At 55.6% G+C, this 13,448-nt stretch overlaps 1 protein-coding gene across 11 annotated transcripts in view; it reads right to left on the reverse strand.

The window, feature by feature from the left end:
* Nucleotides 1–3,121: 3,121 nt before the first annotated feature.
* TOM1L2 (target of myb1 like 2 membrane trafficking protein) overlaps nt 3,122–13,448 on the reverse strand; it is a 134,413-nt gene continuing 124,086 nt past the window's right edge. For 5 of the 11 annotated variants that reach the window (XM_017895585.1, XM_017895583.1, XM_017895577.1 and 2 more), the window contains 3 exons: nt 10,565–10,624; nt 8,474–8,510; nt 3,122–7,423 (listed from right to left, as the gene is read on the reverse strand). In XM_017895585.1, coding sequence (XP_017751074.1) covers nt 7,275–7,423; nt 8,474–8,510; nt 10,565–10,624 — 246 coding nt within the window. In that variant the 3' untranslated portion in view covers nt 3,122–7,274. Of the gene's footprint in view, nt 7,424–8,473; nt 8,511–10,564; nt 10,625–13,448 lie in introns of those variants that run through there. The other 6 variants (XM_017895581.1, XM_017895584.1, XM_017895579.1 and 3 more) reach the window with 3 other exon arrangements.

Here is a 13,448-nt window from a genome sequence, read left to right on the forward strand (position 1 = left end):
CTGTTCTCTGGGGGGTAACTGGCTGTTTGAGGAGAGGCCAATTGCATACTGAAAGGGATGAGTCTAGCTGTCAGCAGGGAGAGTGAGGAAATCCATGTAATAAGGCCCCTGTGGGCATTGCGTTTACTACCCACTACACCAGTTTACGGATCAGGATCAGGAGAGTAAAGACCACAGTGAGACGGTGACTTACCCAACACCTACAGTTAAGCCTGCAACCCCAGATAGGCATGGGATGGACAGGAAATGGCACCAGACAATGGAATCCACTCAATTTCCGGAAGCATCCTGCTCACTCCCTAGTGCTGAGAGTAGAGATTTTGCATCCTGGAATGTTGAGGGCCTGGGCTTGGAGGCCCTAGACAGACTCATCTGGGGTCTGCTCCAAAAGCCCTGACAGGGGCTCCTGTAAAATAAACTGATGGAATTTCTGGGTGGGTCATGCAACCCTATCAAGGTCTCAGCTTCTGCCCTTCCCCTGCCCCCAGGACCCAAAAGAGACCCTTTTCTTGGAAAACAGGCAGGTTGGAAAAGAATCCCTCTTTCTCAGGTGCTTTCACGGGCAGGTGCATCGTGAGCAGTGATGGGACCACAATGTTCCCACACTGCCCCTCCCAGATCTCTAGGGATGGAAAACAGTTCTCATGGGGCCCTAAGGACAGAGCCTTCCATCCAAGGGGTGAGGAGGCAACGCTGGGAGAGTCCAGAAGTTTGTCTTTGTCCAAGTCTGTGCCCTCAGTGTGTCACTCCCATCTCTGGCCCCCTCCATCCACACTGCAGTGACCATCTATTGTTTGTGCTTGCCCAGATTTCATTCTTCCTCTGCTAAGAGCCTGATTTTCAGGGTGGGTTCTGGGACTTTTGCTGAACTACTGTATTGGGAAAGAGGCACCCTCTCTCTGCCAGCAGGATGTCTGCCTAGAGCTCCAGGTAGCCTGCAGTCAGCCACATGAAAGAGCCAACCCAGAGGAGGCAGAACCAAGACTTAGACAGATTCCTGACCAAATTCACAAGCACCTGGATCCAGCTGTGCCTGAAGCTAATTCAGTTACGTAATTCTATCTACATAACACATTCTTCTGATTAAACAGTTTCTTCCATAACCAAAAAATGTCCAATATGTCATCTCTAAATGAGGACTTTGGGCCACAAACTGCCTCCTTTTGGCAAAGAGGTCGTGATGCTACTCTACTCAAGCATTTCCCCAATTTCTTTTTCCACAGAGCCCCTCCTTGATCAGAACAGCTGTGAATGTATTGGGAAAGCACACTTCGGCAAGTGCCCTCAAGTCGGTTGAGTCAGAGTTGCACGGCCACCCTCCTGTTCCCGTGCAGCTGGCCTACCCACAGGCTCCCACAATGCACACCTCAAGTGTGCAGCTTCAGTGCCCTGGGGCTCAGCTCAGAGCCTCCTCTCCCTGCAGGCCCTGGAAGAGGGCTACGACACTTACTGACTGCAGAGTCCCCTTGACTCTGGGAATGGAACCAGGCTGCACGTTCCCCAAGGGCAGGACTGGAGCAGCCCTGTCCCTCCCCTGTGGCATCAGCCTGGCACACAGCAGGCTCTCAGGAACACTGCTGAAAGTACCAGTGGCCTAGGTGTCCTGGTGATCCACAGTGGTGCCTCAGGACCAATCTACCCTCCACAGGGTAGGGATAGAGTTCAGGCCTCTTTCAGTGCTCACATTGCCTGCTACAGTGCTGGGAGCACATAATGAGCCAGGGTCTATGCTGTCTGTTCAAAGGGACCTGGGTTTGCAGCCCCCCACCCCCACTTCAGAAGCCCACTCCCCTTCCCCCCTGGGTGTGGGAACCTCTGTCTCCCTCCAACTGGTCAGAAACAGGGCTCTGCAGAGCTCCCTGGAGCCCAGGGAGGCAACTGCCCAGAGGGAGCTGGGTGCTGCCCCTTCTGGCTACAACTGGTGATGGTGGTGGTCCCAACACAGCCCCTGCCGTGACCTGCCTCGTATCAGTGGGCAGGAGAGCCCCTCCTGAGCCACCCTCCCAGAAGGCTGCTGCCAGCTTTATCTGCTGGCCATGGAAGTGGTGTCTTTCCTGCCCACTCCATGGCCCTGTCTGGGAGGTCTGGCTCTGGGTTGGTTGCTGGTTCTGCCACTACTCCCTGTGTGGCCTGGGGCAAGCGTACAGCTTTTTCTAGTCCTCTATGTCTTCTCTGGCATAGCAAGGGGTTGGGAAGATCTCCAGGTTCATCGGGGGTTTGCCGAGTCCACCCTGAGTTGAGGTCTGTCCTTAAGCCCCAGAGAAGGGATTAAAGGGCCCTCGGCCTCCCAAGCCACCTGGAGAAGCTTCTGCACAGGTCCCACAGGCTCCCACAGTGCGCCCCTGATGGTCCCCTATGTCTCTGGGCCTGAGGGGCCTCCTTCCGGGAGGACAGCTGCCTTACAACAAAGGGCTGCAGGCACCCAACTCCAGGACAAGGGGAGAGGGGAAAAGAAGCCTTTTTAGAAAGGGAGAGCAGGCTGCAGGGATGGGAGGAGACAGGTTTCTTTTTGGGGGGATAAAAATGTTCTAAATTTGGTTGTGGGGAGGATTGCCCAACTCTACGAATATTCTGGACTACTTAATTGTACACTTTAAATGGGTAAACTGTATGCTATGTGAATTAAATCTCAGTAAAGCTGTTAGAAAGTGTGAAGTCCACCTGGCTTGGAGCAGCACTTCTCAAATTCAGTGCCCGGCACAGGCTCTGCAGATGATGCCCAGCCCAGCTGTGGCAGCCCAACTGAGGGTGGGGGCTGGGGCTTAGAGGGGGTCGGGGCTGGCTCAGGCCTGCTTGCTCAAGGCCTGGGTGCCCTGGGCAAGGATGAGTGGCCTCCTCCTGCCCATCTGGGACCTAGGGTGAGACCTAGGAACAACCACCGCACTTGGTCCTAGAGCTCTCAGGCAGGTTGTGGCAGGTTCACAGCTGCTCCCACCGACGCCACAACCTAGGCCATGCACAGGGATTTTCCCGGCCAGGTAACGGGCTGCTCAGGCAGCCTGGGCACTGGGGAAGGGTGGACTGAGGGTCCCCATGACCATCTCTGCTTAAAGAAAGCAGGTGGTCAAAACTGGCAAGCCCTTCGGACAGTCGTAGACAATTCAACAGACCACACAGGCACAATTTGTTCAATTACTTATTTATTGTGGAGTATCTTACATGCAAGAACCCAACTAGAGAGAGGGTATCTGGAAGGAGGGCCAGTGGGGTGGATGGATGCTCTGAGCCTCGGGTGCACTGACCCACCCTCCAGAACCAGCTCTGCCCACAGAAACACATGATAGTGACAAGAACACTAAACTTCTAGGACGAGTGGACAGCAAATGCAACATTCAACACATTCCTCTTTTCAGGTAGCCCCCAACAATCCTGAGAATCCTCACAATTAAGTGCAAACTTTAGGAAATAAATATCTGTCCCCCTCTCCGGGAGAGCCTGGAGGTATGGACAGACAGAAGCAGTTCTGACTCAGGGGCTAATGGCTGCTCCCGGCAGCTGGTGGCTGCAGGGGAAGCCTGTCTTGGACCCCACAGATAGGAAGGGCTGGTGACGGGCACTGGGGGAGGCAAGCACTTCAGGGGCTGATAAGCAATGTCTCTGGGGTGGAAACATTTCTCTCTGGGTGGGGAAGACTGGCTGTCACCCAAATGGGTGAGATGTCCCCACAGTCGACAGTGGAGAGGCTCCTGGGGGCCACCCCAGCAGTGCCAGAGGCTGAGGTCAGGCTGCAAGCAAGCGCTCCTTCACACTGCTCTTCCAGAGCTGCCCAGGGGCTGGCCTGGCCCCAGGTGGGCCCATGGCCTACCCTGAGCCATCCAGAAGGCTGGTCCCGACTGAGTTAGAGATGTGTGTCTGCGGGGACCCAGGATGGGGTGTGGCAGTGGGAAGGACGGGGGCAGGAGCATGGGCATTGGCAGCAGCTGCCCTGCGAGCATCTGTTGCCCCTGGGCCATGCAGAGCCCTTGCCCCAACTCTCCCGGCTTGGTCCTCTCCTCCCCAGGGGCTGGAGTGACAGTACAGGCCCCAAGACCACCAGGTGGCAGGGTGGGGAGGTGGGGGAAGGCCAGTGAACCAAGGCACCATCACTCACGTGGAAGCGCTAACAGAAAGACAGGAGGACAGCTGGATGGTCACCTTTCCCTCCAGCCCAGGCCAACAACCCCTTGAGGCTCCAAAGCCCCTTGTCCCATGCACGCTGGTCAGCGAGCCGGTCATTCTCTCAGCCTGGCCACAGTTGGTCTGCTTAGTGCCTGCAGGCTGCCCAGGCAGGGCCACTCTGTGGCAGACGGGCCGAAGGCCCACGGTGCCGGGGGCCCAACTGCACATGGTGCCATTCTCTGCTGCCCACTGGCCAAAACGGTAGGCAGGAGGGAATGGCTAGTTTTCACACCTCAGCACACAATGAACACAGAAAGGGTTAAACACATTCCCAAGAAAATATTTTGACAAAATAAATATTTTAACCTATAATCAGGTATAATTAGTGCTTATGAGGAATCCCAGCAATAATTTAGTGTAATTAAGTATATACTGTATCTGTGATTTCTAACACTCACGGAGAGGCTGGTGGGCCTTGAGAGTCCAGGTTTCCTGACAGGATCGCACCTCCTTCCTGGACCAGGCAGCCTGAGGACTGTGCTCCCCAGATGGTGGAGTCTGGGAGCAGAGACCTCAGGACAGGACATCTCGCCAGGGCTGAGCGGAAGCCCCTCTAGGTCACTGGGGCTGTACTTGCTTCCTGTGCGGGTCTCAAGCAAGAGCTCCCTCTGCCTACAGGTGGGGAAGGCTACCTCTGGACAGGAGGTGCAAGTAGGCACTGGAAAGCCACCCGAGGGGTGGCTCCAGGCCAGGAAGGCAGGTGATACTTGTCAGCATGGCCAATGGCCTCCTGCCAGCCCATACAGGTCCACCACTCCCTGCTGCCCCTGGGGCAGCCAGGCCTCTCCAGTCATGGCTGGCAACCAGCTGGCGCTGGAGCCAGAGCAGGAGCTGGAACTGGGGTGGGGCAGCTCTGGGCATGGGTATGAAAAACAGCTTTGCTGGGGGCTCCCCAGGAGGGCACCTATCCCAGCTTCACGCACTATGGAAGCCCTGCTCCTTTCAGAGCCTCCAGGCTCCTGATCTTTCGGGACTCCCCGTTCCATGGGGCAGGGATGCTGGCTCTTCCCTCCGAGGACACTGGGTCTGGGCTACAGTGCTGAGGCTGCAGAGCACTGACTGCCTGAGGTCCGGCCGCCCACCACCCGCAGGCCCAGCTCTGGCAGGGCCTCAGAGACAACCCAAGTCACAACCCAAAGGCAGCCAAAGGGCTGGGGCCTCTGGGTGCACCTGGGCCATCCCAGCCACCTTTTCTGCAGCTCAAGTGAAGCCAGCTGACTTCAGAAGTCTTGACATTCAAGCTGGCCTCAGGGAGGTCTGTCTCTGAGAAACATTGAGGAGACAGGCAGGGGCTCATCAAGCGTCAGGGAGCAGAGAGGCCAGGTGTGGCACATATTGCCAGAGAGGACAGGGCTAGAATCAGGCTGGCCAGGCTCCATGGAGGAGCTCCCTGGGTGAACCTGAGGAACTGGAGTGTGACATCCCCGCTAGTCCCACCCTCAGCCAGACCGAGGTCTCCTTTCAGGAGGAAGCTGGAGGGCTGCTAGCCTGGCACGGGGTCCTGGGTTGGGCAGCACTTGCTCTTCACTGAACAGTTCCTGTTGGTGCTCAGCATGGCTCCCAACTGAAGTCGCCATCCTGAATGCTCCCCAAAGACGGTGTCACTGGTCTCTTCTCCTGTCAAGCCCAGCCCCCTTTCCCTGCTTGGCTGGTGGTCTGGGCCATCCTGCCAGATGGGAAGGGCTAACTACACCATGGGTCAGGAACCTGTGCTGACCTAGGCAGTGCATGCTGGAGGGGACAGTAACAGACTGACCCAGTGAGCTGGGCCCAAGACGCATGGGGGTGTGCACAGCTGCAGCATTCTCCTTCTTCTGAGCAACAGCAGCTTGGTGAGAGGTGTGGGGGAGGTGTCTGGCTGGACCAGCGCCTGGGATAACCCATGAGTCCCTCGCCCATGGCCAGGGGACACACCAGTAAGGACACAGGATGGGAGTATATGTTACCAGGCCCTAGCTGCTCTGTCTGCCTTCAGGATCAGCTTGGGGAGACAGTATAAATTGGTGGCCAGAGAACCTCTGAGGTGGGAGGAGGCCAGGCTGTCAGGACAGTCTGTGCAAGCAGGCCAAGGCCGATGCCAGGGAGCAGTGCGGGGGCCTTAGTGCTGCTCAGGCCTCTCAGTCATTGGGAACCTCCAAGCGTGCTGCAAAGTTCTTTACTGCTGGCTCTGGAGGCAGAGGTGCGAGGCTACGATAGGCCAGGCCACAGCCTTGAGTGTGGCCCATGTGCACACCCGCGACACTTCCCCAGGCAAGCCAGAGCAATGCCTCCAATGCAAGCCCCTCCACAAGCCAGGGCCAGGTGTGTGGGTGTGAGCCTGCAGTGTGTGCACGGCAGTTTGGTTTATTGGTAGTGTTGTCTCAGCAGCGTGCCACATGGCCACCATCTGCAGGCTGCCTGCTGCCCTCCCAATTGTCCTTGGCCCTCTCCCTGCCCTGGGAGCCTGCAGGGCCCCTTGGTGCCAGGCTCAGCTGCTGAGCCAGCTCGGGTGTGAAGCCTGCGCTGGCAGCTGAGTGATGGAGAGAGGGTCAAGAAGGTGAGAGACCCTCCGTGGACACCCAGCAGAGCCTTCTCAAGTGCCGACAAGCCAAACGTCACAAAGTGACAAGTCCAAGGAGGGAGACCAGGCCCCAGATGGGTGCAGTGCACCCTGCTCTTCCAGAGATGCCACAAAGCCCCTTTGGGGAGAGAGGTGCCCAGGTGGGCAGAATGCCTGAGGAGGTTGCTGAGCCAGGCAGAGGTGAGCACAGGGCAGGGCCAGGTCTGCTCCTTCTCCGTGGGTGGGTGGAGGAAAGACAGTCCGGGTGGTCTGCTCAGGAAGCACTGCCTGGGGCTGGGCCACTCTGCCCACTCTTCCTTGGAGGAAACATGGGCAGAGGGGCCCGTAGTGGGAGGGAAAGGAGTCTCTGGCTGCAGCTGTCCCACCACTCAGAGAAAAGAAGGTGGCTAAAGCTGGTCCTGACTAGTGGGAAGCCTGGGAGCAGACACGGTGGCATTTCCATGGAGACACAGGTGTGCAGGCCATGTGGAGCTGGGGATGTAGGAGTGGCCAGTGCCTGGTGTCCATGGGGTGCGAGTGGGGACCCGCCATCTGGGGAGGCAAACCACAGAGCCGCTCACAGGGCGAAGAGGGCATCCTCTGACCGCTCTGGCTTCTTCCGGCCAGAAGGGTTTGAGGCTGGGGCAGGAGCCTCCATGGGGGGCGAGGGGAGGTCAGGAACCATTTCAGCAGCTTTGGCTCTTTCTTCAAGGAATTTATCAAACTCTGCAATACAAACCAAGGCAAGGGTCAGGGTTGGTGAGGGCCGGCCACCAGAGGAAGCGCACCCTTCCACTCCTCAGCTTGTTTCCTCCTCTAGGGCAGGCATGAAGCCCACCTAGGAGGGGAGGGCTTTGTAAGCTGCAGTGTTGGGGGAGGGTCCCGGCTGTTCCCAGCCCTCCGGCCCGGTAGGGAAAGGCTCTGGAAAACACAGCCCAGAGCGTTCACCCAACCGCTGACCATTTTCCAAATCAGCACTGGGTTTTGTCCATTTTCCAGTTTGTCCATTTTGTCCAGTTTGTCCATTTCCAGTTTTGTCCATTTTCCAGATCAGCACTGGGGGTGGGGCAGAGTAAGCTGGAGGGGCCGGCTCCTGATTAACCAGGCAGGAACCATCCCACCTACCCTACCCTTGCCCACCAGTGGGGGAGACTGACGAGATGCTAAGGAAGGCAGTGGGGAGGGGGAGGGCCCCATTTATATGGGCATCCAGAGCTCGGAAGCAGGGTCCTCTAAAGTTTTCCTCCCTGCACAGCGGTCTGGTCACAGGGTCTGGCAGACTTGGGGAGGGGTGACAGGAGCATGGAGAGGCAGGTGGAGCGGGGCAAGATGAGCTCGGGGAGGCAGGATGTGAAGGACAGAGGATGTGGGGGTACCCACGTGGGAGAACGAAGACCTCAGAGAGGCTCCTCTCTTCTGGCTCAGTGGCCCAAGGGTCCTGATGCGCACCCCCACAAACTGCGCGTGTCTGAGCTGGGCTGAGCACCTGTGGGTCGGGACCAGGTGGCAATCTGCACCTGCTATTCACCAGCTCTGCAACTTTGTGGAAGTCACATGTTCTTTCCGACCTCTGTCTCCCAATAAGCAAGATAAATCACACTTCCTAAATCAGCATAAGACCTGGGTGGGACCAAGCCAGCCGTGAAGTCCACGGCTCAGGGCCTGGCACCAGTAGGTGCTCTGGCAGCGGGGGCTCCAAGGTGATGGGGGCTGGCTCCTGTGCAGCCTGGGCAGGGGCAACAAAAAGGGGCTGTAAGGCCATTGGCCAGGCCATACCTTCACTTGTGACACCCTCCTCCAGGTCATCGCCCTTCTGTGGGAGGAGCAGAGAGAATGAAATTAGGGCAGTGGTCCAAGCACTGCCCACCCAGCCACCTCTGTCTGCCCATGGCCACCCTAGGGCAGCACTACCCAGGGCAGCCCAAACAAAACTTCCTAATTTCCCCTGTTTCCAGATTTCTGTAATAGTAAAATACTGCTCTTCTTATTGGAGAAAGAGAAGCCTTGTTTCAAAAAACAAAAGCAAAAAATTTCAAATATGTTTTAGGTTTTGATCCTCCAGAAGGGCTGGAAAGAAAACTCCAAAAACGGTGCAGGCTGGTTCTCCAGCCTGGGCTGAGGAGGGCAGGACCCTCCCTTCAGCACTCTTGAGGCTCTAGGGAGAGGCACAGAGCAGTAGCCACAGGGGTGTAGCCTGAGCTACAGAGCAGTAGCCTGAGCACACCCTGAGCACACACAGGGTCACGTGTGCCCAACACAACACCCACTTGCTGCCAGCCACAGGGTTTCTGGGAAGAGGCTGTTCACACCAATAGCTGGAAACCGCACGAGGCCTGGATGGCTCAGGGCCACAAAGCCCACAGCACAGGGCCTGTCACTCAGTAGGTACTTTGGCAGTGGAGGCTGTGCCTCCAGAAGCCATGTCCTGCCGCCTCCTGGGAGCTGCACCAGCCTCCTCCTGTGGCCCAGATTATATCACCTGCTGCTGGCTCCTGAAGGAGCCATGGAGGTTCTGTGCACTCAAAAATTAAAGTGCATCAGATTTGATTTTGTTTGGAGAACACAGTAGTGTCTTGAGTTCACAGGGTTCCCTGGGGACTGGGGAAGAGCAGCATATGCAGGGCCTCATTGGGAAGGGGCAGGATGGGGAAGTGATAAAGCCCTGGGCTGGGCTAGGAGACCTGGGTTCCTTCCTGGCTCTACCACTGACCTGCTATGTAGCCTTACTGGACACATCCCTTCCCTGTCTGGACCCTGGGGTCCCCCTTAGAAGTTAAGGACCTTGGTCCTTCCTGCCTTGCTTCTGTGAGAGAAGCCATTTCTTTCCGAGGCATCCCCTTGGGAAAGATGTCCTGGGGTGTGTTCTTCCTCCCTGACACCCAGGCAGCTGCCTTCTTGGGCAAGGCATGTGTTTGGAAAGCCTGACCTTCTGGGAAGGAGGCCCAGAGCAGCCAGAGGCCCCAACCTGAGGCCTGCTGTCCTAGTGTGGGAGGTGGCCAGGTCACCAGCCCAAAGACAGCCAGGCTGATCCTGTGGTTAAAGAACTCAACAGGCTCTTCTGCCTGGGGACAAGGCCCCCTGCAGAGGAGGCAGCTAGGAGGGAGATGAGGTATCTCCAGCTCTGGGGGAGAATCCAACTACCCCATGACTCTGGGCAAGCCATTTCCCAGAGTGCACTTCTTCACCTGCCACCCTGACCCCCTGCTGGGCTGCTGAGAGTGAAAGTGCTTTGTGAAGAACAGAGGGAGGGCCAGCAGTTATCACGGGCAGCCACTGCAGCTCTCCCTTCTTGGGACCTGTTGCCATTTTCAGATGCATAGTATCCTCATCTTCTAGCCCTATCTCTAGGATGGAGACAATGGATCTTTGGGGCAGGGGCTCTTTTAAATCAAAATCAGGAAGGGAGGAGGGGATGACAGCGAATTAAAAACGAAAGCACTGTGTGTATACTTCACAATTAAAAAAAAAAAGAAATGAACACAAAAAACAAAACAAAACATGCTCCCCCCACACTCCCTCCCCCCAAAAACCAAAGCACACACACACATCTTAAATGGAAAAAAAACGGGGGGGAAGGCAACTGTATGTTTTGGAGCTGGCTAAGGCTAGGACTGTGTGGGTGAAGGAGTTGATGCCCAGGGCCTTGCCCCAGCACAGCTGGCCTCCGCAGGCCTGGAGGCCGCCGCAGCACCCACAGCTATGGGCTGATGTCGGGGAGGAGGAGCAGCTATGGAGCTTGCCCAGACCTCCCTTCTCCACTGACCCAGACAGAGGTGGAGCCCCTGCTGATGCTCCCCCAAGGCCTGTCCTCAGAAGAGCCTCTGCCGCTCCACACCCCACACATGAAATAGAAAAGTCGAGTCTCACCAGGTCGGTCCTGAGCCACACCTCAATGTCGTCCATGACAGAGGGCTGCGCAACGGGGATCTATGGAGGCGACAAGCAGCGGGCCAGGCAGCCCCCACACAGCCAGCGAGGGGAGACAGAACACCGGAACAAAGAAAATCATCAACAGCAACCCCAAATGAAACCAAAATGTACACAGAGCAAAAAAACACAATTGGCACGGCACACAGGGGCAACACAGGGCAGCCACGTGTGAGATGGCAGGTGAGGAAAGCAATGAGGTGCAAACGATAAGAAGCAGGCTGCCCAGCAGGGCCGGCGGTAAGGAAGGTGGCTGTACGCATTCTTGAAATGGAGAACTTTTTGACTATGGGTGTCCACTCTCACATTGCGGGGCGTCTCAGCCAGGGGCTGCAAAACACCTTCTAACTTCAGGAAGGCGCTGCCATGCAGGCTGATTTTGAACTCAGCCACTATGACAGTCCGCTGTCAAGCCCAACCCAGGGGAGGCCAAGTGACGGCCTGCCCAGAGCAGGGTACAGGTGCTCAGAGGGCAGAGCACCAGCCCTGGGGGATGCAGGGGGGGTCTGTCTGCTCAGCTGAAGAGATTTTGAAATGCATCCTGGTGCATTTCTGAGTGGAGAGAGAGGAGGTACGTGCTCCGTCGGGCTGGGTGTGGCCTGGTAGACAGAGACAGGAACATCTTACCATCAACAGAAACACAGCAAAAATGAGGGCTCTGATGACAAAGGGGACTATGGGGCTCTAGTCTTCTTCGTGTCTCTTTAGGGGAAATTCATGAAGCAGCCCTGAAAGCAACAGCTCCCTTTAGTCTCGTCCTTTCTTCCCTGTGTTCAATGGCTGGCTGTGCTTCAGGAGTCAAAGAAACAAAGTTCAGCTGAGCACTGGGACACTGCAGCCAGAGCCAGGGAGGTGGCGGCTTCCAGGCAAACTCAGGTGTACCACGGGGGTGCCTGAACAGTCACCTTGCTTGGGCCCCTGTGCCAAGCACCTCAGGCACAGAGACTCTGAAAAATCCATGTGGCTCAGAAGGTTTAACTTGCTGTCAAATATGACCTGATAAGAAGTAAAGGTAAACTTTAACTCCCCAGAAGCCATGTTAATGGAATGTTGGCTCCAGCCTAGAGAAATGAGGTGATGGCCCTTAATCACCTCCTCGCCTACCCTGGCTCTGGGAGGTTCCCTTTCAGGGCTCCCTTGCAAGACCCCTGTTTCTTTTTTTTTTTTTTTTTTTTTTTTTTTTTTTTTTTTTTTTTTTTTTGAGGCGGAGTCTTGCTCTGTCGCCCAGGCTGGAGTGCAGTGGCCGGATCTCAGCTCACTGCAAGCTCCGCCTCCCGGGTTTACGCCATTCTCCTGCCTCAGCCTCCCGAGTAGCTGGGATTACAGGCGCCCGCCACCTCGCCCGGCTAGTTTTTTGTATTTTTTAGTAGAGACGGGGTTTCACCGTGTTAGCCAGGATGGTCTCGATCTCCTGACCTCGTGATCCGCCCGTCTCGGCCTCCCAAAGTGCTGGGATTACAGGCTTGAGCCACCGCGCCCGGCAAGACCCCTGTTTCTATAAAACAATGCCATCACTGTGTCTAGAGCTGGCTTCACCCAATGCCATGATCTAGGGTAAGACTAAAGTAAAAATAAGCAGTAAAAGGAATACCCCAGTGTCTATCAAATGTAAAAAATAACACGACCTTCACAAAGAAAAGGAACAAAGAACATACATCACCAGCAGTGATGTGACAGCTCCAGTCCTGGAGGTTGACACCGGCTGCTGATGATGGGGGAGGGTGGTCTGGGACCCCAGGTGGAGTCCAGCATTCTGAGCAGGTGTCTGCGATGCCACCAGAGCTCTTCACTCCCTCAGTGAGCTTGGCTGGCCCCTTGCTCTGAGGAATGTGCTCTGTGTCCTACCTTCGGATCCAGTGTGGGAAACCCACAAGAGCACTTTCAGAAAGGCCCAAGCCAGTCACTGATCAGATTAGGAAACGTCTGTGTTGCCCATTATTTCTTTGACTTACTGGGGACTTAAGAATGTTGAATTGAGCAGGGCATGGTGGCTCACTCCTATAATTCCAGCACTTTGGGAGGCTGAGGAGGGTGGATCACCTGAGGTCAGGAGTTCGAGACCAGCCTGAGCAACATGGAGAAACCCCATCTCTACTAAAAATACAAAATTAGCTGGGTGTGGTGGTGTGCACCTGTAATCCCAGCTACTAAGGAGGCTGAGGCAGGAGAATCACTTGAACCCGGGAGGGAGAGGTTACAGTGAGCCGAGATCACACCATTGCACTCCAGCCTGGGCTACAAGAGTGAAACTCCATCTAAAAAAAAAAAAAAGAAGAGTGTTTAATTGAAAAGGTATCAGGGAGTCTTATCACCCAGAACTGAAGCTCAGAAAGTCAGAGGCATCTTCAGAGAGAAAACACCCCCACACTAGTGGTCAGAGTGCACACCAGCCCTGTTTTACACCTGACCAGCTTTCGTCCACTTAGCAGAAACTGAGATTAGATGTCCTGAGCTTTCCAATGCATTACAAAAGCTAGAACAAAGACATTAAGGGGTCAGGGGCCTTAAACCTTCAGATTTTTCTTGTTAATTGTTTTGTTGATGTTAAAGAACAAATCCCTTGAGGCCTTGGGTCATACTTTAATTTTCTTCTTTGGGGATTAATCTTGAGAGCCAACATGCTCAGAAAATAAACAATGATACTTAAGAAATTCCTCACCCCTCAAAACAATTTCCCAAAAGCCGGATCATGGGAACCCTTTTCTTCCCTGTCCTAGATTTTTCCACGTAATTGGTATGTTTATGGAATGGCATCCTCCAGCCCAAGCCCTAGAGGGCAGACTGAGGAGGAGAGGGCACTGGGTAGGGTCCATCTGGGCCCTCG

The sequence above is a fragment of the Rhinopithecus bieti genome, unplaced genomic scaffold (genome assembly GCF_001698545.2).
Source record: "Rhinopithecus bieti isolate Rb0 unplaced genomic scaffold, ASM169854v2 scaffold_26813, whole genome shotgun sequence".
NCBI lineage: Eukaryota > Metazoa > Chordata > Mammalia > Primates > Cercopithecidae > Rhinopithecus > Rhinopithecus bieti.